This window comes from Carettochelys insculpta, chromosome 3 (genome assembly GCF_033958435.1).
Source record: "Carettochelys insculpta isolate YL-2023 chromosome 3, ASM3395843v1, whole genome shotgun sequence".
NCBI lineage: Eukaryota > Metazoa > Chordata > Testudines > Carettochelyidae > Carettochelys > Carettochelys insculpta.
This window is the reverse complement of record NC_134139.1, coordinates 144,981,273-145,008,912: the sequence shown is the minus strand read 5'-3', so window position 1 is coordinate 145,008,912 and position 27,640 is coordinate 144,981,273. Positions and strand designations below refer to the sequence as shown.

The window sequence follows — 27,640 nt, the reverse complement described above, 5'->3', positions numbered from 1 at the left end:
GCTGAGGCAGGACCAAATATACTTTGGTGTGATGGAACACAGAAACCCCACACTGGGCCCTAAGGGCCTAAAAGGCAATGCTGGGGAAAGCTTGCCTGGCCCTCTGGGCCTAATAAGCATGTACTGGCTGGAGAAAGTGGGAACCCTCAGCCACCCAGGGAGTGGAAGGGTGGACAGCCTGGAGGAGAGAAGATCCCTCTTTGGGAAGCCAGAAAGAAGACCGAGCCTGAGGGAAGCACAGAATGGGTAAGGGCCCTCCAGCAGCACCTTCCTCATTCACATCTCCTTTTGAGTACCAACAGGTCCTGCAGGACACACTTCTTTGGATTTTCTTACTTGTTGAGAGACTGGTTGGGCTACTAGGGCCATGTCAGAAAGTAAGGGATGTATAGCTAGGAAGTAGACCAGGGCAGTGAACTTGGACTTGCTGCAGAAAGAACCTTGCCAGTGTTATTTCTCAATGAACCCTGAGCTAGGACCAAAGTCTTCCTACAACTCCATTTTAAAGGCCATAGCCCAGATGTGGGTGGAAAGTTGAAGATTTCCAGCTTATGGTAGTACCTCTACTACCTTGATACAGGGACAAGAGGACAGAATCTGGGTTGATTAACCACGAAGCTGCCTGGCCCTCCAAGTAACCTATCATACTTGGCTTTAGATATCTTAATCTACAGGTGCGCAACCTATGCCCGCAGGCAAGATCCAGCACCTGGCAAGGCTTGGGGGTGAGCCAGCAGACATGCTCCAAGCCCGTGGCAAGTCCCCAAAGCTGGCACTTACTCCCCCAACAACCCAGAGTCACTGAGATGATTTTTTTTTCTCTGTGGCTTTTCACTTCTATGTAACCCACCCCTGATTTTTCTGTGGCTTAGTGGTCCCTGACCAAAAAATGGTTCTCCACCCATGTTAATTCCTTACTTTAAAGCCACCTGTGCAAGTAAAGTTTTGTTCATACAAATATTTGTTGGAAAAGATACAAACTTTCTTTGAAAAGAAGATTCCATGCTTTGTTCAGATAAGAGTTTCTTTGCAACATATTGCAAAAATCTGCAAGAAGCAGCCTGAGGTTGAACATAAGAACAGACACACAGGGTCAGACCAAAGGTCCAGGAGGGAGGGTGCAAGAAGAAGGTGGGGGAGTCTGGGCTGGAAGGAGGGTGCAGTAGCAAGATGTGGAGAGTGTATGGGGGCTGAGAGAGAGGGTGCAGAGGGGTGTGAGGGTGGAAGTGCTGGGTCTAGGAGAGAGGGAGGGTGCTGGAGAGGGGAAGAGGAAGGGTTCTGGGCAGGAGGGAAGGCAAAAGATGTGGGGTGTCTGGAAGGAGGTGCAGGAGCAGGCTGGGGGTGGGGATACACGGTCTGGTGGGGAAGGGACAGGGGCACCCTGATGGTGCAGCTCCTAGGGAGGGGAGGTGCATATAGCTCTGCACGTGTCAGAGAAGTGCTCCTTCTTGGCACTACGCCCCGCCATTCCTACTAGACATGATTGAGCCGATGGAAGTGGGGGGGAACAGTGCCCTGCAATGCAACACTTTTTTTTTTTTTTTTAAAAACTCTCAGCCTCCAATCCAAATAAAAAGTTATCTAAGGTCCTGAAAAATAAGTTTTACGTACAAAGTATGGTCACACATTAAACTGGTGGAAATCTCAAACAGTTGTTCAAATAAATAGTGTAGTAAACAACAGAAATATTATGGCTTGAGTGATGATTTAATAAACTCAATTTAAGAAAGTATTTTAAAGTGACTGAGGCACAAAAATAGTACCATAGTGTCTCACTGGAATCAAGAAACCTCTCTCAGTTGTTATAGAAATATTTAAAATATTGCCTGTTATTTCCAGTACTGGCTGGTCAGCACACTACCACTTCTTTTCTACTCATGTTTTCATGCAGTTATTACTACTGTTTTAAGGGAAAACAACATTTTTAATAAGTGTAACCTTTGTGATCATATTAAACTGAAAAACTCCTGAGGCTTGCATGAAAATATAAAACTGAAGTAATGATACAGCATAAATCACCCTAAATGAGACACACTGAAAAGGAGAATGCATACATGTAATCTAAATCTGCACAACAAAGAATTTATTTGCAGAAGTAGTGTAAGAGTTTTATTTTTTTAGATCATTTGCCACAGGAAATATGATGATTTAAAAGGGGAAAATAATATGATACCAAACAAGACTAACTTACATCATCCCTTTTAAAACTGGCATCTTGGAAAAATCAACTGAAACTAACGAAAATTACTGCAGTGAGGCTTCCATGCTAGGCAGCTACAGTGAAGATAATCTTTTTGGAGCAGTTAAGAGAGGCTGGCACTAATGTTCTTGTGATTTCTCACTCTAAGAACAAACTGAGTGAAACAAAAAAATAGTCACACCAAAGAAACAAAAATGAATACATATATATCACTGAAGCTGTGCTCTGTGTATTAATGGCAGTTTCTCCACTTGATTAACAAAACTGGTTGAGCATTTCAAAACACCTATGTAGTCTAGAAGATTTAGAAGCAGAAATTAATGGAAGATGTGCCTCTAAATCCTTGTTAGCTTTGAAAATCTGAACCATTTTCTATAAAAGACTCAAAGGGTATGGAGCCAGATATCTGCAAAATATAAATGGCCACAAATCCACCCACAACTGAAAACAACTCCACTCTGCTTTATGGCATACATCATTCCTCAGTAGCCACTGGTAGGAACTCCCAATTTTTTAAAACTATTTTTTTTTTGAATACGAGTTGCAAGATCTGTATAAATCCACTTAATTTTCCTTTCTGGTATGGCCATGGGGGGTAAAGTGGGCAGAGATCAATTTCAAAAGTAAAATTTCTCTCCCTTGTTATTATCTTTCCCTACCTCCCGGCCTATCAAACATCTTACGCAAGAATAGCCACAATAGCTTCTTTCCTTGCCCCTAATGTTGCTTCTCAAAATCTTCCAACACAGCAGCATAGTCAGTCTCACAAGAATATGGATTAGTTCGCTGCTGCTGCTCAGATTGCTCATGGGAGTGGCAGGAGAAGTGTAACTGATCAGATCCTTCAAAGTTTTACACTGCTGTTGCTCCAGAGTGGATTGGAAGAAACAAAAGAAATATCCACATGTGCTCTCAAAGAAATGTTATTATTTATGGAATAATGTGCAAGTGCTTTTCACAAGACTCAGGTGATGAGAAGCCTCTAAAATATCAAGGATTACATATCAATTCAGCCCCCTTTGTGTATATACATTAGAGAACACAGTAATTCTGTATCTTGATCATTCTGTAATAATTACTGTACAGAAGGGAGTTACCAAGCTATAATGAATTAACTTAGAAATTCAGATATTCCCTAAGTAACTTGCTTCTTGATATATCAAATGCTACTGTGCATCAAAATGTCAATAAAGAACACTATTTCCCTATCAACAGATAACTTTAAAAAATTACAGATTTAAAACAAGAAAATGATTGAAAGGCTTTTTTTTTTTTAAAAGGATGGGATCTATTATAGTCCTTTATTTCAAGCTCCTGCATGACCACAGCATTTCAGATAGTAATTCCTCCAACCAGTCCATAGCTTAAAGTTGAGCTAGAGCATATACTTCAGAAAGATTTAAAATCTTGATTTAAAAATTTCAAGTGATAGAAAATCTACCACATTCTGTGATAAATTGTTATAACATGAATTTAGTCACAAAGGCACACTGCTGGCTGAACCTTAACTACCGAAGTACCACTATGATGAATAATGCAACAACTAAGTGAAAATGATCCTTTTGCACCATCAGCTAATCTCTTTTGCAAGAAAGGGCAAGTGCAGCTACAAACGTTCACTGACAGTGGATTAAACAGAAAAGAAATTCTAGTACTGTGGCAGATGAAATGCTGACATTGCTCGTTGGTCTTTACAACACAACTTTCTTTCAACTTCATGCAACTGTAAAAAGCAAGTACAAAACTGCAGTTTCTTTAAGAATCACTGTTACAGTCTGTGGCTGTAAGAGAGAGGCCGTGTCTACACTAGCCCCAAACTTCGAAATGGCCACGCAAATGGCCATTTCGAAGTTTACTAATGAAGTGCTGAAATGCATATTCAGCGCTTCATTAGCATGCGCGCGGCCACGGCACTTCGAAATTGACGCGCCTCACCGCCGCGCTGCTCATCCCGACGGGGCTCCTTTTCGAAAGGACCCCGCCTACTTCGAAGTCCCCTTATTCCTATGAGCTGATCGGAATAAGGGGACTTCGAAGTAGGCGGGGTCCTTTCGAAAAGGAGCCCCCTTGGGACGAGCCGTGTGGCGGCGAGGTGTGTCAATTTCGAAGTGCTGCGGCCGCCCACATGCTAATGAAGCGCTGAATATGTATTTCAGCACTTCATTAGTAAACTTTGAAATGGCCATTTGCGTGGCCATTTCGAAGTTTGGGGCTAGTGTAGACATAGCCATAGTGTGTGGTATTGAAGTAAAATACTTGTTGTTTGTCCACAATACCAAGATTGAGAGAAATATACTACACAGCCCCCATATATCATCATAAGAATTCAATGCATAAGGCAGTCTGTTCAGTGTGGTGGAATTCAAAAACAGGAAAGATAAGGTTAGCAAAACATAACAGATTACTTGTCACTTTAAACCATCTCCCTGTATCAATTGCTTTGTGCTGTAAGCACAACCCTACTGACATATCTGACCATCCTATATGCTCAGATGTAACAGATGAACGGTTCAATAACAACACAAATAACTGGTCAAATGGGTCCAAGCTACAGGCACTTACAAGTTTTATAAACAATATACGAAGTTCAGCTGGGGACCAAAAGCAAAGAACTGCCAGCTCCCAAGGGAAGAGAAGCAGAAAGATCAAGACTACAATGAACTAAAGCATTTTTCTGAACAAAGTAAATGAGCCCAATACAGGAAGGCAAGATAAGGCTGACTGCAAACACAGGATAGGAAACTTTACTTGTAACCATCTGAGTTTTATTCCAAGAGCAGATACTCAGCCTTTCATAAGTCGCCAATGTACTGCACCAGAGGAATCCAGAGTTGGCTCAGTGGCCTTAGACCACCTACCATAAGCTCCCATCTGTTTCTCAGAGGCAGCTGGGGTCAGGCCAAAAATCAGTTTTCTTCAGTAGTCATGGCTAATGAAGGTGCACATTGGAAACAGTTATCTACCAGCTGAAATTAGAGCATCACGGATTTGGCCTCTTGCTGGACTGGGTGTGCCAATGCTTGACTTTTCCCCCTGTTCCTGCCATCTACTCGTCAGTGACAGACAACATAGCATTTCAGTGCCATTACACAATAGGGAAGATACAACCCACAGAAACTGCCAAGACTCAATGCTTTGCTCACAGGCAAACAGGCAATGTAGAAACCCGTGGTAGTGTATATACTGGGGATCAGTAAATTTAGACAGCTGCTTTTAGGGTGCCTTCTGACCACTCCAGTCACATGCTGTTTCAGTGATACAAATCATACTGAAATGTTTTCAAAGGGTTGGATCAGAATGAAAAATTATTTTAAATATTATGTTACTAAGCAGTAGCATACTGCTAGAAAACAGCAGGCAATTTATAGTGAGCACACAGCTGAAAACCACTAAGCTGGCCCCAGTGAGCCCTTTTAGAGCTCAAGGCAGAACAGTTTATTACTGAGATTATTAGCAACTAAGCATATTTCCTTTGTGGGTCTTTTTATACCCCAGACAAAATCCAATCCATACTTATGCCTATCAACAGATTTATATGATCTTCAGGATTGCACTGAAACACAGAAAGGATTCTACAAAAAAACTACAGCCTTTACACAAAAAGTGGTCTCTGTTAGCTCTGGGATAAGGGAAAGATGACCCCTTGCTTATTATTTCCTCAAGCTGAATACATGAATTGCTGGACCCACGTCAGAAAGCAAATTTCTGGCCTGAGAATAAGAACTAGAATGTGATTTGTGATTTTGTGACTTGTAATAACTTAGTATATTAAGTATATTATTTTATTTGTAATAACTTAGTATACGAAGTTTAGCTGGAGTGTTTTGTTTAATTTTTCCTAGTAATTTACGTAGATTTGTCTGTTATCACTAGCAAGATCTTAAATCCAACTTTTTATACTTAATAGAATCACTGCTATTTATAAATAAACCCAATGTAAATAACTGTTCCCTGGGGAAGTGGGAAGGAAACTACAGCAGCGTATCTCTGTTTAATTGATAAAGCGGGTGAACAATTTATGAGCTCATTCTGTATAAATTCAACACATGGTGAGACAGATTTAACTTGGGGCTGTGCTCCAGGTGCTGTGTCAAGTCCCTTTGACTGAGCTTCCCAGAGCTGAGCGGTTCTCAGTGTCTGTGTTGCTCTGCTGCGGGCTGTGACCCCCGACTCTGCGCCATCGCTGGGAGGAGACCAAAGGTTCTAGCTCAGCATGACAGCATGGTGGGGCACCCCAAGGGCCAGGTTGTCAGGTTCAGTGGTATTTTCAAGATATGAAGAGGATCTCTATGACTGAGCCTATCACATATATCACCTGCATAGCTTACCAATTTTTTCCATGAAAGGTATGGAAGAAAGTAAATGATAATCCAGATATATTTGGTGTTGAATGTGAACAACAACAAGCAAAAAATCAGGAAAATCCAGCGGAAAAATATGTCTAAGGCTGACAATGTCCATTTAAAAGTGACTGACTGACACAGGAAGACAAGCAAAGAGCATTAAACATGGCACCATTAGCATGAAAGGCTATTCTTAGCATTATTATTACAACAGGGTGACTGATTGCATCTGCATTTTCATTAGATGTACACACAAACTAAGATTTCAACAATTTACCAATAGAAATCTCAGTCCACCAGCACATAGAAGATTCCTCAGTTTTATAATCCAAAAAAAGTAAAATTCAGTAACAGTTCTGACCTGGGACATACAAACACCGTTTTGAAACAAACGGTAAACAGAAACACCTGCTGTTCACTTGAGGGTTCAAAAGAATACAGATCCCCTTTACAGAGAATAGATAAGATGACTAAAACACTGGGGCTGAGTCTCCACTTGCCCCCAACCTTGAAGGGGGCATGGTAATCAGGGTGATGGGAGGTTACTAATGAAGTGCTGAGGTGAATATGCAGCACTTCATTAGGCTAATTCTCCCCTGCAGCAGCTTCGAAGCATCAAGTGCCTGTGCTACTTCAAAGGGATTTTACTCCCCAAAATTTTGGCTATATGCATGCCGGCACTTTGAAGTTGCCATGTGGGAGAATTAGCTTAATGAAGTGCTACATATTCACCACAGCACTTCATTAGTAATCTCCCATTACCCTGATTACCATGCCCTCTTCAAAGCTGGGGGCAAGTGCAGACAAGCCCTGCATGTTCAGATCTTTAGTAACAGAAGGGTTATATCCTCAGACAGTATATCTAACTCCATTACAGTCAATATAGTTAGACTACTTTGCACCAACTGAGGTTCTGGCTTCCTATCCCTTTAACAGAAATTTCTTTTCTCTTATTCTAACATTATTGGTGAAGACAACTGGAAAGAAATCTCAATAAAATAGAAAAGAACAGCTTACATAAATTACTTACACTATAGAATGCAATTTTATAGTAACTGCCAAATCAGACACAGATTTAGATGTATTTATTGACCTAAACCAATGAATTGTTGATTCGTGTAATTAATGGACTGAGCCAAAAAATATTTTAAAGAAAGCTAAATTAATATATTATTATCATGAGTTATAATGACTATATAGTCCATTTGTAAACCATACATGCTCATCCACAAAGAATACAAAATTTTGTTATAGCCTCTTCAATAATTACTGCACTAGAAATGTTAAAAAATCCATTTCTTTAACTGCAGAGGGCTTGCTGCTCTTTAACAATAACCTACAAAAGGACAGATCATGATCACTTCACTGTCACACATACTAACGATTAATGGGGTCACTCATGCAAGTGAGTGATCACCTAGGGAAGTAAGCGTTCAAAATCTGATTCTTTATTAGTACCACAATTAATTTAATTTTCTTTTTTAAAAAAGGGTTTTGAAGTAATGCTGTGTTTTAATGGAGTTGTACTTTAACTCTTCTAGTTATTGACATTTCCCCCTTTTCAAAAAGTCATTGTTAGCATTTATTTAAACATGCTCTTTAGCTTAGACAGTTTAAAAACCTACTACACATTCCCAACTGGGTCTAAACATTAAAATTCTGGGGAAAATTGCATATTAAAAATAAATTTTTTCATTGCTATCTTTAGTACTACAACTAGCTGTACAGCCTCAACTGTTAAGCCATTAATTTGGATGGCTTTACAGGTCTCCAGGGGACCCACTCTTTCCTACAGCTAACACCTCTTATTGGATGAAAGATCGATCATTACCTGGAAGGAGTTCATGCAGCGTAGTGAGGGTGGTAGATGAGCATTACTCAAACTCAGAATCAATAGCAATTCCAAACAGGTTTTTGATGGAAATGTTAGAGGATGAACTCCAATATCATTTTCCCATGCATCAGCTAGGCTGAAAAGTAATAAGAAATCCTGTTAATTAATCTGGTATAACTAGTTAATGTAAAACATACAGTGCACACAAGATTCAAAGAAATGCTCAAAAAAGCCTTCCTTTAGGTGCCACAGGACAACATATCTTCCTTAAAAAGTTGGTAAATGTGAGGTGCATTTTGCTACTGTTGCCAATTTTCCCAAACCATACATAACGAGACTGGACAATTTAGCACTCATCAGAACAATTCATTCTACATTTGTAATTCTATGTTTTAACAATATTCTGAATCAGATCTCAGCTGCCACTGCCAATTTCCTATCAACACGTAATTAGAGATCCTTTTTATTTTTTATCTTGCTTTCAGTAGCAAAACTGTCACTTATCACTGATGAAAGGATAGGAAGACCAGGGAACAGATATCAACTGATTTTTATGATATAGCAATGGAAAATACACAACAGCCAAAATCAAGCCTAGATTACCCACCAAAGCTTATGCCCAAGTAAATGTGTCAGTTTTTAAAATGTCACTAGGACTCCTTGTTGCTTTTGGTGAAACAGACTAATGTGACTACAGTACTTGTTACCTTGCACAGTTTATGCTCCTTTCTACTGGCTTCCTGGGGATGAAGATTTTCACTTTGAGAGACACAATAAACCCCCGAAATACACAGCTTCAAGTTGTGCGTAACTCGTTTTAATGTGAATTAAGCACAACTTGAAGCTGCTCTGCAGCTGGCAGCCTGCCTAGGCTTTCTTCCACCCAGGCAGCTGTCAGCCTGACAGCCAGGCAGTTGGGGAAGGCAGGGAAAAGCAGCCAGAAAACTGACCAGCCCTACTGGGCTTCAACGTCGAAGTAGGGACCGTGTAGTCGTTGCGCATCCCGCAACATCGAAATTGTGGGGTCCTCCATGGCAGCCATCAGCTGAGGGGTTGAGAGACGCTCTCTACAGCCCCTCAGCTCAATGGTGGCCGCGTGGAGCGGCCCCTTAAAGGTCCCCTCCCCCTCCCTTTCCTGTGCAGGAAGCTGAGAGAACGTGCAGGCGGCAGCCCAGACATGCGGCCAGCCTGCACGTCTCTGAGACACCACTGTCTGCCACCCCAGCTGCGATGGCCGCCCGGCAGCCCCCCCAGCGCTCCCAAGGGACCCCCCCCAAGAGGAGCCAGGGCGGCAAGCGGCAGCGGGGCCCCTCCTGGACGGAAGCCGAGCTTCGGGACCTGCTGGGGCTCTGGAGTGAGGAGGAGGTGATCCAGGTAATGGGGAGCAAGAGGCGGAACGCGGATGCGTTCGCTCGGCTGGCCGAGGGCCTGGCCGCCCGGGGTCACCCTGCCCGCACTCCGGACCATGTCCAGAGTAAAGTCAAAGAGCTGCGGCAGGGTTACGCCCGGGCCCGGGATGCGGCCGGCCGATCTGAGGCCGCCCCCGTCACTTGCCCCTTTTACAGGGAGCTCAGGGACATCCTGGGCCCCCGGCACACCTCCTCCCCTCCGGCCACTCTTGATACCTCAGCTGAGGAGCCCCAGCAGGCCCCGGAGCCGGAATCCGCCCCGGAGGCAAGCCCCGCACCCTGGGGGCCCCCCCTGGAGCCCACCCCGGGGCACCGGAGCAGGAGGAGGAGGAGGAGGAGGAAGGGGACTCCTCCTCCACCGACACCGGGCTCCAGATCCTCCTCCTGCCATCCCGGAACAGCAGCCGGGCGTCCGCCCCCCGGCTGTCCCCCGACCGTGGGAGTGGACCTACAGGTATGTGCCCCCCCAGTGTACACCCCTGGGGTTGAGGGGCGGGGGTAATAGATATGTGGCCAGGGCCCTCCACATGCCCAGATGGCCATGGCCCCAAGGACAGCAGTGCCATGTGCCTCACAGGAGTGCATCAACCCCTGCCCCCTCCACCGCCCAGCACGACGGTGCCATGCCCCATCCCCGGGGCTGGGGGGAGCGGAACCTCTAGGGTCCCCCAGGAGGAAGGGGTGGGACACCTCGCAACAGCAGCAGCAGCAGCAGCATGCGATGGAGTGGGGGGAGTGCAAATGCGAGTCTCAGGCTAGATATGGGCAACAAGCTGAATAGCTCCCAGTGGCTAAGGATGATCCTGGGGCTACAACTGGCAAGTTACACCTCTGCCCTGAACAAAGAGGAGGGAGGAGCCGAGCTGGCTTTGAATTGGTGCGGGGGGGGCTGTAGGTAGAGGCTAGGGGAAGGGAGAGCTGGAAGGCAGCCAGCCTGAGGAGGGGGAAAGCTACACCCCAGAGGGGCACCCCTTGGGGTCTTCTCTCCAGGACGGGTTGGAAGGACTGTCTCTGACTGCTGTACTGTCACTTCTGGGAGAAACTGGGCACCTGTTGTCTAAGAAACCTCTCCTGTCAGACCCTGCTGAGTGAAGTGAGAGTCACTCCTGCCGGGGGACGGGGTGCAGTGCAGGGGGACCCTTGAACCCCCATCACAGCAGCATCTCCCGGGGACGGGGATGGGGAACCTGCAGCACAGGGGTGAGGGGACAAGGGCCACGGCTCGGGGCCCACACTAACGCCTGTCTCCACTCTTCTTCCCCCCCTCCTGTGTTCCACAGCTGCACCATCGGAAGGACCGGAGAGCGCCGGCGAGGCTTTAGTGGTCCCGGAATCCCCTCCGGGGCCATCGCTCCAGGCCAGCCCCTCGGCGGAAGACCGATCGGCCCCACGGCGGGCAAGACGGCGGACCCAGCACCACCACTCGACGGCGATGGACCCCCAGCTGCTGGTCCTCCACCACCGGCAGCTGGAGGTCGCGGAGCAGCGCCTGCGGGTGGAGCAACACCGCCTCCATCTCCAGGAGCGGGCGCTGGCCTGGCGCCAAGAGGCATGGGGGGCCTACATGGACACCTTCAACCGGCTAGTGGACTACCTGGCCCCCCATGCCGCGCCAGCCGCCGCTGCACCCGCCCTGAGTGCTCCACCCACCGCGCCACCCGCTGCTCTGCTCGTCGCTGCGCCGTCTGCCGTCGCCCCGCCACCGAGGGCCGGACCGCCGAGGGAGACCTGGGGCCAGCTGAGACTTGCCGGATGTATCTGCCGGTCCACCCGGCCCCCAGCCAGCCCCAGACAGGGCTGCGGCTGAGGCGGGGCTCCCGGCTGCCCACCCCCAGTGCCGGACTATAGGGGCGTGGGGCCCAGGACGTGGCCCCCCCCCTTGTATATAGTTTGGACTTATTCATTTGTGCCCCCCGTGTGCCCCCCGTTTGCCCCGTCCCCCCCCATGTAAACAGTTCTCCCCTTCCTTACAATCCCTGGGGTTTTTTTGTAAATATATGCATACTTTTTTATTTTTCACTTACAATAGTTAGAAGTTCTTGTATATAGTTTGGTATTAGTTAAAAGAACAGTTAAAAGAAAACCAGTTTGATTTTACAAACAAGTGCATGCTTTTATTTGTCCAGGAAAAGTGTGTGGGGGGGTGTGCTGTTGGGTGCTCCGTGGTGTGGGCGCAGGGGCAGGGAGTGTTGTGGAGGAAGGGGGGGGGCGCAGTGGGGGGCCTGGCAGAGTTCACCCCGCGGCCTTCTCGAAGTGGGCCCACAGGGCCTCCCGGACCCAGGTCCCTTCGGGGTTCACCTGCCGACTGGGGGCAGCGGGTGGCTGAACGTTGGCCCTGCCGGCCTCCACAGCCCAGCCCTGAAAAAAAGGCCTCCCCCTTGCTCTCCACCAGATTGTGTAGGGCGCAGCAGGCACCCACAATCTGGGGGATGTTGTTGGGGCCCGCATCCAAGCAGGTCAGGAGACATCTCCAGCGCCCTTTGAGGCGGCCAAATGAGCGCTCCACCACCTGCCGCGCATGGTTCAGGCGCTGGTTGAAGCGCTCCTGGCTGGCAGAGAGATGGCCCGTGTACGGGTGCATGAGCCAGGGCCGGAGGGTGTATGCCACATCTGTGATGATGCAGAGGGGCATGGTCGTGTCCCCCACAGGGATCTCCCGCTGGGGGATGTAGGTCCCCGCCTCCAGCCGGCGGCACAGGCCCGAGTTCCAGAAAACCCGGGCGTCGTGGGTGCTGCTAGGCCAGCCCACATAAACGTCCTGGAAATGGCCCCGGCTGTCCACCAAGGCCTGGAGGACCACTGAGTGGTAGCCCTTGCGGTTGATGTAGCGTCCTCCACTGTGTTGCGGGGCGCGGATAGGGATGCGAGTCCCATCCAGAGCCCCGAAGCAATTGGGGAAGCCAGCATGGCAAAGCCCACAATGGTGGCATCTGGGTCCCCCAGCCTCACGAGCCTGTGGAGGAGCATGGCGTTGATGGCGCGCACGACCTGCAGGGGAAGCACATGGGAGAGCACCAATGAGGGGTGAGCAGGGGGTGCGTGGCCCTGCCCTGCCAGGGCCCCCCTGCCCTGCCCTCCCCTTCCCTGCCAGGGCCCCCCTCCCCTCCCCTGCCCTCCCAGAGCTGCCTCCCCCTCTCCCCGTGGGTCCTCTTACCTCCATGAGGACAGCCCCGACGGTGGCCCTGCCGACGCCAAACTGCTGTCCCATGGATCGGTCATTGTCTGGAGGGGCCAGCTTCCAGACAGCGATGCCGACCCATTTCTCCACTGGGAGGGCACGCCACATGGTGGTGTCCTGGTGCCTGAGTGCGGGGGTGAGCCACTGGCACAGCTCCATAAATGTCTGCCGGCTCATCCTAAAGTTCCTGAGCCAGCGGTCGCCGTCCCACTCCTCAAGCACCAGCCGCTCCCACCAGTCGGTGCTGGTGGGGTAGCTCCACAGCCGCTGGCATGTGAGGCGGGGGGGGTCGGGGTGCTGCATGGTTGGGGGTTGAGTCCTGCTCCCCTGCGGGCCACTCCTCCTCCAGTGTGGCAAGGAGGTGCTCAGCTGCCTCCCGCATGGCATGGATCAGGGCAAGCCCTGCTCCTGCATGGAGGGCTGGGTGGACCTCTGGCTGCTGCTGCTGCTGCTGCTGCTGCTGCTGCTGCTGCTGCTGCTGATGGGGGTCCATGACTGCGTCGCCCGAGGTCTGCATGCCTATGGCTCTGCAGACCGCGTGCTGTGCAGGCTGTGTGTGTCTGGGAGGGGCCCTTTAAGGGAGCGGCTAGCTGTTGCCCCGGAAGCGCTAGTCCGCCCTGTGACCCTGTCTGCAGCTGTGCCTGGCATCCCTATTTCGATGTGTGCTACTTTGGCGTGTAGACGTTCCCTCGCGGCGCCTATTTCGATGTGGTGCTGCGCAACATCGATGTTGAACATCGACGTTGCCAGCCCTGGAGGACGTGTAGACGTTATTCATCGAAATAGCCTATTTCGATGTCGCCACATCGAAATAGGCTACTTCGATGTAGGGTTCACGTGTAGACGTAGCCATATAGTGTTAAAATTCAGCAATGCCTACCAGTTATTTCCTTATTGGAAATGCTTCCTAGTCATAAGTTAAAAATAAAATCACTAGCTTTCTTAGCTAGAAGCACCTTATAATGTATAATGTAATACATTATAATGTAATTATTCAAAACGAGGTAAAAAAACAAACAGCTCCGAAATACTCCAAACACAACTTAGAAACTGATTAGAATAATAGAAAGTAAAAATAGAATATACTCTTGCTGTACAGATCATCTAGTACACTTACTGGAAAAAAGGCTTACGTTTAAAATAGCAAAAGCAATTTTCTAAATTAATTGAATATACTTAGTTAGCCTTGTGTGATTTTCCAGATATCCTACAAAATAAATTCTTCTACTTTACCAAAAATATATTGACACCCAACCCTTTTATCATAAAGTCTTTGCTTCACAGATAACTAGATTACCAATGAATATTAGTGTGAAGGGTTATAAATTTGTTCAGATATGGTTGGTTAATTATAGTAGCTCTCAGTCTTTATATTAAATCATTTTTATGGCAAATTTCTTAAAGAGGTTTGCCACAGAGCTTAAAAAATGTGTGTCATTACCCAAAACCAATACAGCACACTTGTCTTAATCAGACCATCCAACACAAGAATGTCCTGAGCTCCCATGTCATCTAGCAACAAGGAATGGCAATGAATACTGCTTAATTGGGAGAATATTAGCATGAATTAGCTAACACAGAAAGAGGCAATGCCTCTCCTTAGCAACACAAGCTACCATAAGCACATCAAACTTGTCTTTTGCTCTGCAACAGGCTTCCCACCTATCTTATGAAATTTGAGGTCTGAGCCCTTCATCTTCAAGGCATTCAGTAAACTGCACCACACTTTGTTTGATTACACTATCTTTTTCTCAAGGATTTACATACTTTTTTTGAGCCTATCAATGGTAACCATCTTCCAACTAAGGAAATTTGGGTGCAACTCACCACACTCAGTAACAGGCCAGAAAAGTTGCTTTTGAACAACTCCTTCTTGTCCCATCTTCCCTCCATCAAAACTCAGTTTCACTGTACTGACTCTGTAAAAGTTATAGTCTGTGCTACTCTAAAGAGTGACAGACCACAAGTGAGAAATGATCACAGCTATTATATAAGGCACTGCTGATACAAGCAATAGGACACAGGGATAGGTTGACTTCTTTGGTTCTAACCTTACTACACAAAGTGTGTATTTAGACTAGAGTAGAAATAAAAATAAAAAATGCTACATGTATGCTTAAAGTTAAGCTTGTTGGAGCCTTACTGAGAAATCTGATGTGCAGAGCTGCCAAATGCTCAGTCCTGACTCTGACACTTCATTAGTATTATCCTTTCCATCACCCACACACTTCTAAGTGACTTTAAGGACACACTTGTTAAATAAATGGTCTTAGTTGACTTCATTTTCAAGCAGTTTAATAAACAACCAATTATGGTATGCTAGATGATGTGTCCACACATTTAATATAACAGGAGACTATATTATTCACACTTTTTTGTTTATTCCTGAAATGATCTGAAGATGGCATAAAAATAATGCAGAACTGTTAGTCACTAAGCTCTGGACAACATGTAAACAATATGGAAGAGCAATGAATGTAATGCAATTCTTCCATAAAGAACCTATAAACTAAAGTCCTCTGCAAATGTTTAATTTCAAGAATGGAGACCATGTTTTTGTTTTTGTTTTTGTTTTTTTTCAAACTAAACATCTGCACTCCAGTAGCAACCCACTTCATTCTTTACCTTTATAAGAACAAGGAATGAATTTATTTTTAAGTACATGGAATTTCACTAGGGTCTGAATTAGTTATAGACTAGCCTGGACCAATGAGGATCAATCACCCTCCAGAGCATCATACCTATGGAAATGTTAAAGCAGCATTTGACAGACTTGCCTCAAAAGGATGGGTAAGGGAAGTGAAAGAGATTAATAGGGAGAGGCAGGCCAAAAAAGGATGTGAACCCAGGTGGGTCTGACAGGAGCAGGACATTCTACAGAGCAGCATTTTTGGTACTGAGGAAGCAACAAGCCTCGAAGTATCTAGGTCTTATTGTGCCAATTCATCACTCTGGGACAGAATTAAGATAATTTTGGATATCTGTGAATTTCTATACTCTCAAATCTTCTTGATCATTCTTATAAAATATTCTTACCAATCAGCTAGTAATACATATTCTCATCCATGATTAAGCATACTTTATTCTTTTTTCTGGGAACACAGATGAATTAAGACAATTTGGATGTCTGGAGCTTGATTAAAAAAAAAAAAGGTACCTGGAATTCTCCTGTAAAAAGGCTGTAACAAGTCTAAAGCATTTTCTCCTAGGAAGCATAAATTCTGCATTAATTTTTAGCTTGTCACAACTAGAAAAGAACACATTTTATGTTAAGAAAATGAGTTTAAGAGATAATTCAAACTTAACCTGACTAAATGAGCACCTGTTCATTGCTATTAACGCGTTTTGGTAAGTATGGATTTTTCAGACAAGAAAAATCAAATTGATAAACTGTACTTACAGCTTTTCAAATGGACCTATACGTATAATTATGTCTTTTTCTTCAGTAAGGGTGTCCATTATTTAGAACAATTCAAATTTTACTCATATTTCGAACGCGAAACTGCAGAAAATACATTAAATACTTCTCAGTTCTAAAAGCTGAAGTAATAAACTGTAGATATAAAGGATTTAGTTCTTATTAAAAGACAATGAAAGACCCAATTACATCCATTTTATTATATTTATGCATTGTTAAACTATTAGTTCTCAAAGCATTTTACCTAATTATACATATAAAACAACACTGTCTAAATTAGCTGTTACTAATATCTTCGCAAGCTATCTTAGAATGACTGTGCTTAGTTTGCTAAGATGGCCACCCAATGTGCAACAGAGGTCAAAAAAAGCAAACCATGTTGGGAATCATTAAGAAAGAGTCAGATAAGACAGAAGATATTATATTGACTCTATATAAATCTATAGTACTACCACTGCTTGAATGCTGTGTACAGATGTGGTTGCCTCAGCTCAGAAAAAAATACATAAAAACTGGAAAAGGCTCAGAAAAGAGCAACAAAAATTATGACAAGTATGGAACAGCTTCTGCATGAGGAGAGATTAAACAAATGAGAACTTTCCAGCTTGGAAAACATAGGACTATAAAATCATGGTTGGTGTATAGAATGCAGATAAGGAAGTGCTATTTACTTTCTTTCATAACACAAGAACTAGAGTTTCACAAAATGAAATTAATAGACAGCACATTTAAACCAAACAAAAGGAAGTGTTTTTTCACACAATGCACAGTCAACCTGGATGTTGCGAAGGCCAAAGCTTTAAGAGCATTTACAAAAGAACTAGTTAAATTCACAAAACACAAGTTCATCAAGGCTATTAGCCAGGATGGACAGGTATGATGTCCCTAGCCTCTGTGTCAGAAGCTGGGAAGAAGTGACAGGGCGTGGATCACTTGACAATTACTTATTCTGCTCATTCCCTCTGGGGCACCCGGCCTTGGTCAATGTATGGCTGTTCTTATGTCACGTTCTAATAATTTAAAAGAAGCAGAACTCTGAAAAGTCAAACTGTTACATCTCACCTGCAAAGTATAAATTTTGCTCACTTTACTCACTGAGTGGCTTTACTAGGCGAATATGTTCTTAGTTATTCTTTGAGAGCAACAAGAAGTCCTGTGGCACCTTGTAGACTAACAGATATTTTGGAGCATAAGCTTTCATGGGCAAAGACCTGCTTCATCAGATGAAGTGGGACTTTGCCCATGAAAGCTTATGCTCCAAAATATCTGTTAGTCTACAAGGTGCCACAGGACTTCTTGTTGCCCTCAAAGATACAGACTAACACAGCTACTTCTCTGATACTTAGTTATTCTTGTCTCACATCATTGGTTTCAAGGGAGGTGCTCCAGATTTTCAACATTATAAATGAAAATAGAATTTGGCCACTGGCTTCAAATATTGATTGCAATAGGATTACTCATATAAGTGAGGGAAACTGAAATAACAAGAGGAAATCCCTGATTCTGAGATGTATCATCAGTTTACCAGTAGCTACATTATCATCTTACCACATAATTACATCCTGAGACAATAAACAATCACATTAAGAATAAGATTAATGTTAGAAATGTAACAATCTACTTGAATTAGTACATTTTAAGTGTTAATTGGATGTAGTGGCTAAAATTAATAAATCTAAAAATCAATCCCAATATTATCTTTATACATTGAATCTCTCTATTTGGAACTCTCTTGCCTGGCAACATCTGTAATCTGGCATGATTTTAGTTAGCCGAATGACTGCTTATAATGGAAACAAGAAAACAGTCCAGTGGCACTTCAAAGACTAACAAAATAATTTATTAGGTGGTAGAAGATGGATTACAAGCGATCAGAAATATCATCCCTGATGTCACCAAAGCCAATCCGGTGTCTAACCTCTGTAACTCTCACCTACAACTATTTCCAATTTGGGGACAACTTATATCTCCAGATTAGTGGAACTGCTACAGGCACCAGCATGGCCCCACAATATGCTATATATATTTATGACTGACCTGGAACAACGATGCCTCAGCTTTCATCCCCTATTACTCCTCCTTTATTTAACGATACATTGATGACATCTTTATGATTTGGACCCCTGGTATAGAGGCTGTAGAAGAATTCCACAGAGACTTTAACAATCCGCACCCCACCATCAACTTATGACTTGACCACTCCACGTGAGAGATATGGGCCAAAACTACTTCATAAACCTGAATTACCCATGAGGAGATGTAAAAAAACAAATCAACAGGGCCAGACGAATACCCAGAAACCAGCTACTTGAACATGGGCCCATAAAAACCAACAACAGAACATCATTGGTCATTACCTATAGCCCCCAACTCAAACCATTGCAACACATCATTAAAGGCCTACAACCTTTCCTTAATCAGGATGCCACACTCAAGAAGGCCCTCGATGACAGGCCTGTTCACTCCTACAGACAACTCCCAACCTTGTGAGGATTCTCACCAGCAGCCACAGACTATACCACAATAATTCCAGTCCTGGAACTTTTACTTGCAACAAGCCCTGTTGCCAGCTTTGTCCACATATCTATTCTGGAGACACCATCACTGGACCTAACCAGGTTATTCACAGAATCATGGGCACATTCTCATGTTCCTCTACTAATATCATATATGCCATCATGTGCCAACAATGCCCACATACTTTGTATATAGGACAAATGGTAAACACGCTTCAACAAGAATGAATGGACACAAAACAGACATCAGAAAGCTCTTCAGTCACAAGCCTGTCAGCCAGCACTTTAATGGAGTGGGCCATTCTGTTAATGACCTGAAAGTCTGTGTCTTACTGAAAAAGAACTTCAAGAATTGGCTGCAAAGAGAGAGTGCTGAACTCTCTTTTATATTCAAATTCGACACATTAACACATGGTTTGAATCGGGACGCCAATTACTTGTGTCATTATATGGACTCTTTTACATACTTTGGTTTATCCGACTCTTGACTCCCCCGCAACAACTTCCCCCTTCTTTCTGATTTGACCACCTTGATTAGACTTCTTCTGATTTGTCAACCTTGATAACTATTTTTGATTAAATATTAAGTCTGTTCTGGCATTGCTATGGTCTGAAGAAGTGGGTTTATCCCACAAAAGCTCACCACCTAATAAATTATTTCGTTAGTCTCTACAGCGCTACTGGACTGCTTTTTTGTTTTGATAGTTATATAGACTAACACAGCTATCTCTCTGTTGCTTATAATGGGTGCGGCCAAGTTTCCTGCGGTCCCATAAACTTTTGTTTCCAGCCACAAGTTCTGGCTCTCAGTGTTCTATGCTGTTATTTAGTTCTAATTTACATCTACATGTCTTCTAAGAGCCCAGTAAGCAGCACAAGCGTTGGTAATGCTGCTAGACAATATTGACCATCCATGGGCCGTGTCTACACTAGCCCCAAACTTCGAAATGGCCACGCAAATGGCCATTTCAAAGTTTACTAATGAAGCGCTGGAATGCATATTCAGCGCTTCATTAGTATGCGGGCGGCTGTGGCGCTTCGAAATTGACGCGGCTCGCCGCCACATGGATCATCCCGACGGGGCTCCTTTTCAAAAGGACCCCTCCTACTTCGAAGTCCCCTTATTCCCATGAGCAGATGGGAATAAGGAGACTTCAAAGCAGGAGGGGTCTTTTCGAAAAGAGCCCCGTCGGGATGATCCGTGTGGCTGCAAGCCGCATCAATTTCAAAGCGCTGCGGCCGCCCGAATGCTGATGAAACACTGAACATGCATTTCAGCGCTTCATTAGTAAACTTCAAAATGGCCATTTGCGTGGCCATTTTGAAGTTTGGGGCTAGTGTAGACATAGCCATGGTCTGGCAAATTCGCTCAACCAGCACTGGTCAGGTCCTGAGGCTGCTGGATGAGAGAGGTTCAACCTGCATTACAAAAACTGTTGATGCTTTTGCACTGAAACTTACCTTACAGAGGAAAGGGGAGGAAAAAGTGTGAATTCCTGTATGTAATGAGGCAGCTGAGGATGAAAAGAAGCTCTGAACAACAAAGCTGAACTAAGCCTTGAATACAACTATTTTCTTTCCTTTTTCTTTTTTCCTCTCCCACTTTTCATTCAAGATTTATTTCCCTGAACCTACTTCTTAATTCCCAGCATCATTTTTGACTAGGTAAGGTACATAAGTAGAGCTTGCACCTCTGGTACTCAGAGCATACAAGAGGAAGAAAGTGCAAAAGCCCAGCTCCCCTAGCGGGCACTGGCTGAAGATTGCTGAAGCTGCTCATTAATATCCATTGCATGCCAAGTTACTGGTTGAGTTCCAGAGTACAATGTAATTTGCAACATTCCCAGCAGTCAACCAATGTGCCTCCCATTAAAAGGAGAGCCAAATTACTCTCATAAATGTTGTGTGGACAGTGCTTTACCATGTGCTGTCTTTCAACTTAACGGGTCTGTTCTGTGAAGAAAGAGAGGCAAGGTTGCTATGCTTTTAAGTCACAACTTGTTGAATTTCTCATTGAAACAATTCCAGTAGTTCTGATTGGAGTGGATTCAACTATGAACTACAATAGATCACTGCCAAGTAGGAATGGGCTAGGCAGTAACAAAAGGTGGCACTTTTGATTATTATTACTCGTTTTAGTATCTAAAATTAGCAAGTGTTCTAGCATTACCCAAGGCTGCACTTTTTTCTTGCCAGCAGTAAGCTACACACGCCCCGAGTGCATAAGGAAAGAGTGGCACTTTCCAATTCCCTGAAATGTTTTCCTCTTCCAACTAGTACCATTTCATTCTTTCTTGAATGCATCTTCACCTACATGAGAATATCTGGGTTGTTATTTCTTTAATATATAGCAATAACTGTAGACTGTACTGTTTGGAATAGGTGAAAAGACAAAGGAACATGTCACAGACTGCTTCTAATGTCACAACCTGTGTTATAGTTTGAAAGAAATGTAAGGCTGGAAGGGACCTCAAGTCATCAAAGTCCAGCCCTTGTGCAGAACAAGTAAACCCAGACCTAGTTCTCATTCCCAAACAGCACACAGCTCTGGTCCATGTGACTTCCTCAGGACCATGCAGCTAACGTATATACCGTATGCATGCAGCCAACGTAACACATAGACTGTGTCTACACTAGCACAAATCTTTGAACTAGCCATGCTAATGGCCATTTCGAAGATTACTAACGAGGTGCTGAATTAAATGTTAGCTCACTAACATTGAATTGAGGCGCTGAATTGAATATTATTAGCTCATTAGCATTAGCACGCTTCCGGCTGCGGTGTGGCACACCTACACGGGGGTCATTTTTGAAAGGACCTGGCACATTTTGAAATCCCCTTCATTCCCTTTCAAAATGTGCTGGGTCCTTTTCAAAAGGACCCCTGTGTGGCCACACTGTGGGCATCTGAAAGCAGGGCTTTCAAAGCGCTGTGGCCGGAAGTGTGCTAATGTTAATGAGGAGCTGAACATTCAATTCAGCGCCTCTTTACTAATCTTCAAAATGGCCATTAGCATGGCTATTTCAACGATTTGTGCCAGCGTAGACACAGCCATAGACAGCGGCATATGCCGCCCACAATAGCGATCAGGCTGATGGGAGATTCCTAATTTTGCAGTCCATAAAATTTTTGGGAGTAAAGGCACTTCGAAGAAGCACATCCATCACAGCACTTCATTAGGAATCTCCCATCATCCTGACTACCACACCCACTTTGAAGTACAGGGCAAGTGCAGACATAGCCTCTGTTTACCACTGTGGGTGGCATATGCAGCTCTCTATACGTTATGTGGGCTGCATGCAGGTGGTATATACACACTAGCTGAATGGTCCTGAGGATGTCATCACAGCACTTCATTAGGAAACTTCCATCGGCCTAGTTACCATGCCCCCTTCGAAGAAGGGGGAAAGCACAGATGTAGCCAAAGTGAAAACCATTGACATAAGACCATCCCTGGAAGGTGTCTGTCCAACACATTTTTAAAAATCTTCTACAATTTCCCTTCAAGCCTATTTGAAAAGCTTAATTTCTCTTATACTTCGAATTTTTCCCTAATCTCCTTTGCTGCAGATTAAAATTTTCCTAATAACCTTTGTGGATGATCACAATTTTCTTAACTGTGAAGGCTGTTTTGATATTTGAAGACTGTTTATAGGTTCCTACTCAATCTTAATTTTTCAAGACGAAACAAGGGTAGGCTTTTGGACTTTATTTTTTAACATTTTCTCATTGGTCAGGTTTTCTAAATCCTTCATCATTTTTGCTACTCTCCTCTGGACTCTCCAATTTGTCCACATCTTTCCTAAGATGTGACAACCAAAACCGGATACATAACTCTAGTTGAGGCCTCATCACTGCTGAGCAGAATGGGAGAGTAACCACTGGTGTCTTATATACAACACTTCCGTAAATGCACTTCAATATGATATTCCTCTTTTTCACAACTGCATCAGTTGACTTTGATTCACTATCACTGTCAGTTCCTTTTCAGCAATATTACCACCTAGCCAATTACTCCCCATTTTGTAGTTGCACATTTGATATTTTGCTTCCTAACTAAAAAGCTTGCAACCCCCCATCCTGATATCATCCACAAATTTTATGGATTTCATAAAACTCTCCCTTTCATTATTCAAGCCTCTAATGAAATAATTGAATAATGATGGACCCAAGACTGACTCCTGTGGGACTCCACTAAATCAGATGTCTGAGTTTGACAGTGAACTATTGTTAACTACTCACTGAGTATGGGTTTTCAAGCAATTGCACACCCATTTGATAATAATTTAATCTAGACTTATTTCGCTAGTTCCCATAATGTAATGTGGAACTGCACCAAAAGTCAAACTAACATCAAGATCTCATGTTGGCCTCTTACCCCCATCCCCTAGGCCAGTAAGCCTGTCAAAGAAGGAAATTAGGTTAGTTTGGCATGATTTGTTCTCGACACAGATGTGCTAGTTATTCCTTTTAACCCTATTATCATCCAGTTGTGTACTAACCAACTGTTTAATTAATTCTTTGTTCTAGTATCTTTCCAAGTATCTAAGTTAGATTGACAAGACAATTCCCTGGGTATCCTTTGCTCCCCTACTTAAAAACAGGTACTCTGTTTCCCCTTCTGCACTTTCCTTCATCCTTCTCTTTGTATAATGTATTTATAATGTATTTAAAGAACCTTCCTATGTACTTTTATGTTCCTGGCTAGATACAACTCATTTTATTCCTTAACCGTTCTCATTCTGTCACTATATAGTTGTGCCATTCTTTTGTACTTCACTTCAGCTATTTGTCCAACTTCCCACTTTTTGCAGCATTGTTGTTTGATTTTCAGGTAATTAAACAGCTCCTGATAGGAAGAATAGTAAGAAGCCAGTATGGTTCTATCTTTTCTTTGTATCAAGACAATTTGCAGTTGTGCCTTTAATATTATCTCCTTGAGAAAATGCCAGATGTCCTGAACTCTCTTAAATTTTCTTCCCATCAAACTTGCCTGCCATTTCTCTGAGTCCTTAAGAGTCTGCTTTTTCTTTTAAGTCCATTCTGCTTAATCTAGTGCTCTCACATCTTCCTTCCCTTAAAATCATGAAAGCTCTAGTTTTATGATCATTTTCATCCAAACTGCCTTCTACTTTCAGATTCACTGCCAATTCCTCGTTTGTCAGAATAAAATTTAAAATGGATTTCCCCCAGGTTACTTCCCCCCTTTCTGAAACAAATAGTTGTCTCCAGTACAATCCACATTTTTAGTGCAATTTTTTTCTATACAACTTTTCTAACAGATGTCTGGGCAGTTGATGGCCTGCATTTCTTCCAGATCTGATGTTTTGGATATTTCTGTTGTGTGTTCTAGAAATGCCTGATCTACCTCATCTTCATGATTTGGGAATCTGCAGTAGACCCCTATCATGATAATAACACTATTTTTCATCCCTTTTATCTTTACGTAGAGATGCTGAACTGGTTTTTGCCTCCACCTCCTGCTGGACCTTCAAGTATATCTACATATTCTTACTGTATAACACAACTCCTTCTCCCCATCCCTTCTGGAGAAGCTATACCCCTCTTTATCAATATTCCAGTCATGAGACTTAGCCCACCAAGCCTTTGTGATACCAAATCACAGTTTAGCTTATGTACTAATACTTCCAGTTCTTTCCATAATCTTTCTTCTGTCCATCCCAAGGGGTTTCCCAGTCAATGATATTTCTGTACCATGACCTGGCCTGATACCAAACAAAGGAGACACTAATAGGGAACAGAATCTGCTATTGTAGGTTTGCTACCACTTCTTGAAAATCTTGCCTAGAAACAATAACACAAGACTAAACAGTAGTACACCGGGGGCTGGCACTGGGGGTATTTCTTTTTAAGCTAATAGGTCTTCTGTAGGGTTACCATATTTGACTTTTCAAAAAAGAGGACACCCTTGAACGGGAGGATATCTATCCGTATCTACCAACTTGCATTGTATTAATGAACTATGTATGTGATGGCAGATACTTATACAGATACACTTCCCCTCAGGGATGTCCCCTTCTCTACATGGTAGCCCTAGTCTTCTGGGGAAGTTAGAAGCATACTGGTCTCCTGACAGAATAAACTCTGTTACAGCAATGGGACCAGGACCTAACTTGGGACCAGCAACTAACCCTTGTTAATTTTGGTCAGCCAGGAGCACCACAAGTCTCAACTTGCACTGACATCTTTCACTTCTCTAGTACTGCAACTCTGTGTGCTGGGATGGGATTTTTTTTAAATGCTTTATGGTTGTGGAGAAGAAGATGTATGATTTCTTTCTGAGTCCGCCTACAGATAACACTAGAACCACTGCTGTGGATCAGACTTTTCCCACACAGCAGTAGAATCAAGATTCCTTTACCTTGCTGCTGTGACTTGGAAAATCTAAAAGCAAGCCTGGAGAAACAATTTAAATGCAGCCAGCATTTAAACAGGGGTTCTCAAAAAGAGTGCTCCCTTTGCTCAGGGATACTCATTGTTTTATAGACATATATATAGACACAGGAGGAGGGAAAGACTGGGGAACCTCCTCTTTACTTTTCCCACTGTATGATCACCAAGAGGAAGTCATCACCAGAAAGCAGCGCATAAAAACCATGGCTGAGCTTCATGATATACAGGGGGCTCCAACCCTCCAGTTACCAGGTGGTGGGATTTTTGCATGCAGCTGCAATGTCTCTTCCAGTTCACAGTTGCAACAAACAGCAGCCACCATGGGCCCAAGGGCAAGGAAGAAGGGCGGGGCGGGGGGCGCAGCTCGCCACCCTTGCCAAAGGCAAAAGAGGCAGGACTTCTAGCAGTCAGACCTGTCCAGCCCCTCACCCCCACCCCCCCACAATGCTACCTCAGAGCCACAAGCAGAGTGGCACCACAGCACTCCACAATGTTTCAAAGGGGGCCCAGAGCTCTAGCCACTGACGTTGCTACTTTGGCAGTGGCGGTGGCTGCAGCTCTGGGCACCTTTGTAATGTTGGGCTTGCAGTAACTGCCCCCTTTGCCCCCTACCCCCCATCAGCAGACCTGAGTGCAAGAGCAATTCCTCAGGGGAGCAGGATCCAAAAAATGGACCCAAAGTGACAGAGAGCAGACCATACTGTTATCAGTAGAACTGCAGTCTCTCTAGCCATCCCCTGAACCAGTACTTGAGTACCTCACAAATAAGGTCAGATGGCATAGCCCAAAAAGGCAAGGTGCCCAAAGGAATGAAAAAAACCAGATAGTTATACCTTGAAACAAGTAGAAATGACTAATAGGACTGATGCAAGTACCAGCATTACAGAAAGAAGAAAGAACTTTAGAGGATGGAGGAGAGGAGAAGTTAACCCTGCAGTTTTTCCATTTCTAGTATGATTGACTAAGTCACGCAAGAGGGTGTCAGAGACTTTTGTAAAACCTGCATTAACAGTGCAAGGCTCACTCAATAAAAGGTGTACACGTGTTGCTTAACGATTAGCTGTGTAAGCCAGATCACCCCAGGGTGCACTCCTTCAGAAAACCTTCAAAGTCATTGAAATAGGCTGCCAGGTCTACGATAGTTAATGTTTATGGGTTTATTAGTTGGAACATTATGCAGCTTATCCTTTTCAAACAGCCATTCTCAGGTAGTACACAGTCAATCTGCACCCACATGACCTTGTGTGAAGACCAAGCCATATTGATGAATACTGGCCCTTTCAATAGATGTTTATTATATAGCCCTTCAGAGCTATATAACATGGAAACCTTGACGAAAGAGATCCTTCACAGTGAAGATAAAGTGTATTTTACACTGCTGAGGTCACAAATAAGATTTCTGATACTGACTTCGGGAAAAGGTAAATTTTCTGATACCCTTAAGCCTTTCCAGCAACTGTGCAACTTTATGGATTTTTCTCCAGCTAAATAGGAGTTTGACGTTTAACAAAAGATTTACTGTGGAATGCCCTATCCAATGAAATCTGGACATACTTGAAGAGGTGATGAACTCAGCTTTAAGAGACCGAAGAATCAATCTCCTTGTTGCTTCAGCACTCTTGCTGGATGATTACCGACTGGAATTCATCCACTGGTTTTGAAACATTAGCAAGAGACACAGGTCATGCAATCTTTAGTAGTATGGAACAGGAATAAGAGGTTAGAGGCAAAACTTATACTAAAACAGCAGATAGTGGGGATAAACACAGTAGAAATCTTTTCAGAATAAATAAATAGCTGATGTGTGCAGGCATTTATGACCTTCAGTCAACTACAGAGGATAATGTTAGGAACTAATTCACAGACAGGAAGAAATATGGGGGTGAGGCTGGGGCAGGGACTTTAGAGTTTAAAAAAAGGCATATAGATAGTATTTCTGAATAGTAGCAGAATAAATCTGATTTAAAACTGTGTTTGTAACTTTTTATCCAGCTGCCCACTGGATTTTTATGAAGTCACTTACTCTAAAAAAACCTCACCTGGGATTTTACTTGATTTAATTTCACCGCTTTATTTTAGATCAAATTAGTTATGTCCAGGGCCCTGGCAAAGCCTTCATTTCCCGATCTACGTCTGAGATTCAAAGGAAAAGAAAGTGGAACTAAAACATAGTGACCCAGCAAATTCCTCTTTAATTCTCCATTTCTTTAGATCCAGCAAAGAAATCTAAGGCAGCACACCCAACTAACAGGAGCCCTGCTAGAGAGGTGTTTAAAGGGAGCACCTGAGGTCAAAAGCCAAAAACAGGAGGTATGGCAAAATAAAGA

General features: G+C 43.9%; 1 protein-coding gene across 2 annotated transcripts in view; it reads right to left on the bottom strand.

Annotated features, from left to right (window-relative positions):
* Positions 1-27,640, bottom strand: part of UBE3D (ubiquitin protein ligase E3D) — a 135,435-nt gene that overhangs the window by 45,022 nt on the left and 62,773 nt on the right. The window contains exon 9 of one of the 2 annotated variants that reach the window (XM_074990973.1): positions 8,375-8,513. In XM_074990973.1, coding sequence (XP_074847074.1) covers positions 8,375-8,513 — 139 coding nt within the window. Of the gene's footprint in view, positions 1-8,374; positions 8,514-27,640 lie in introns of those variants that run through there. The other variant, XM_074990972.1, reaches the window with a different exon arrangement.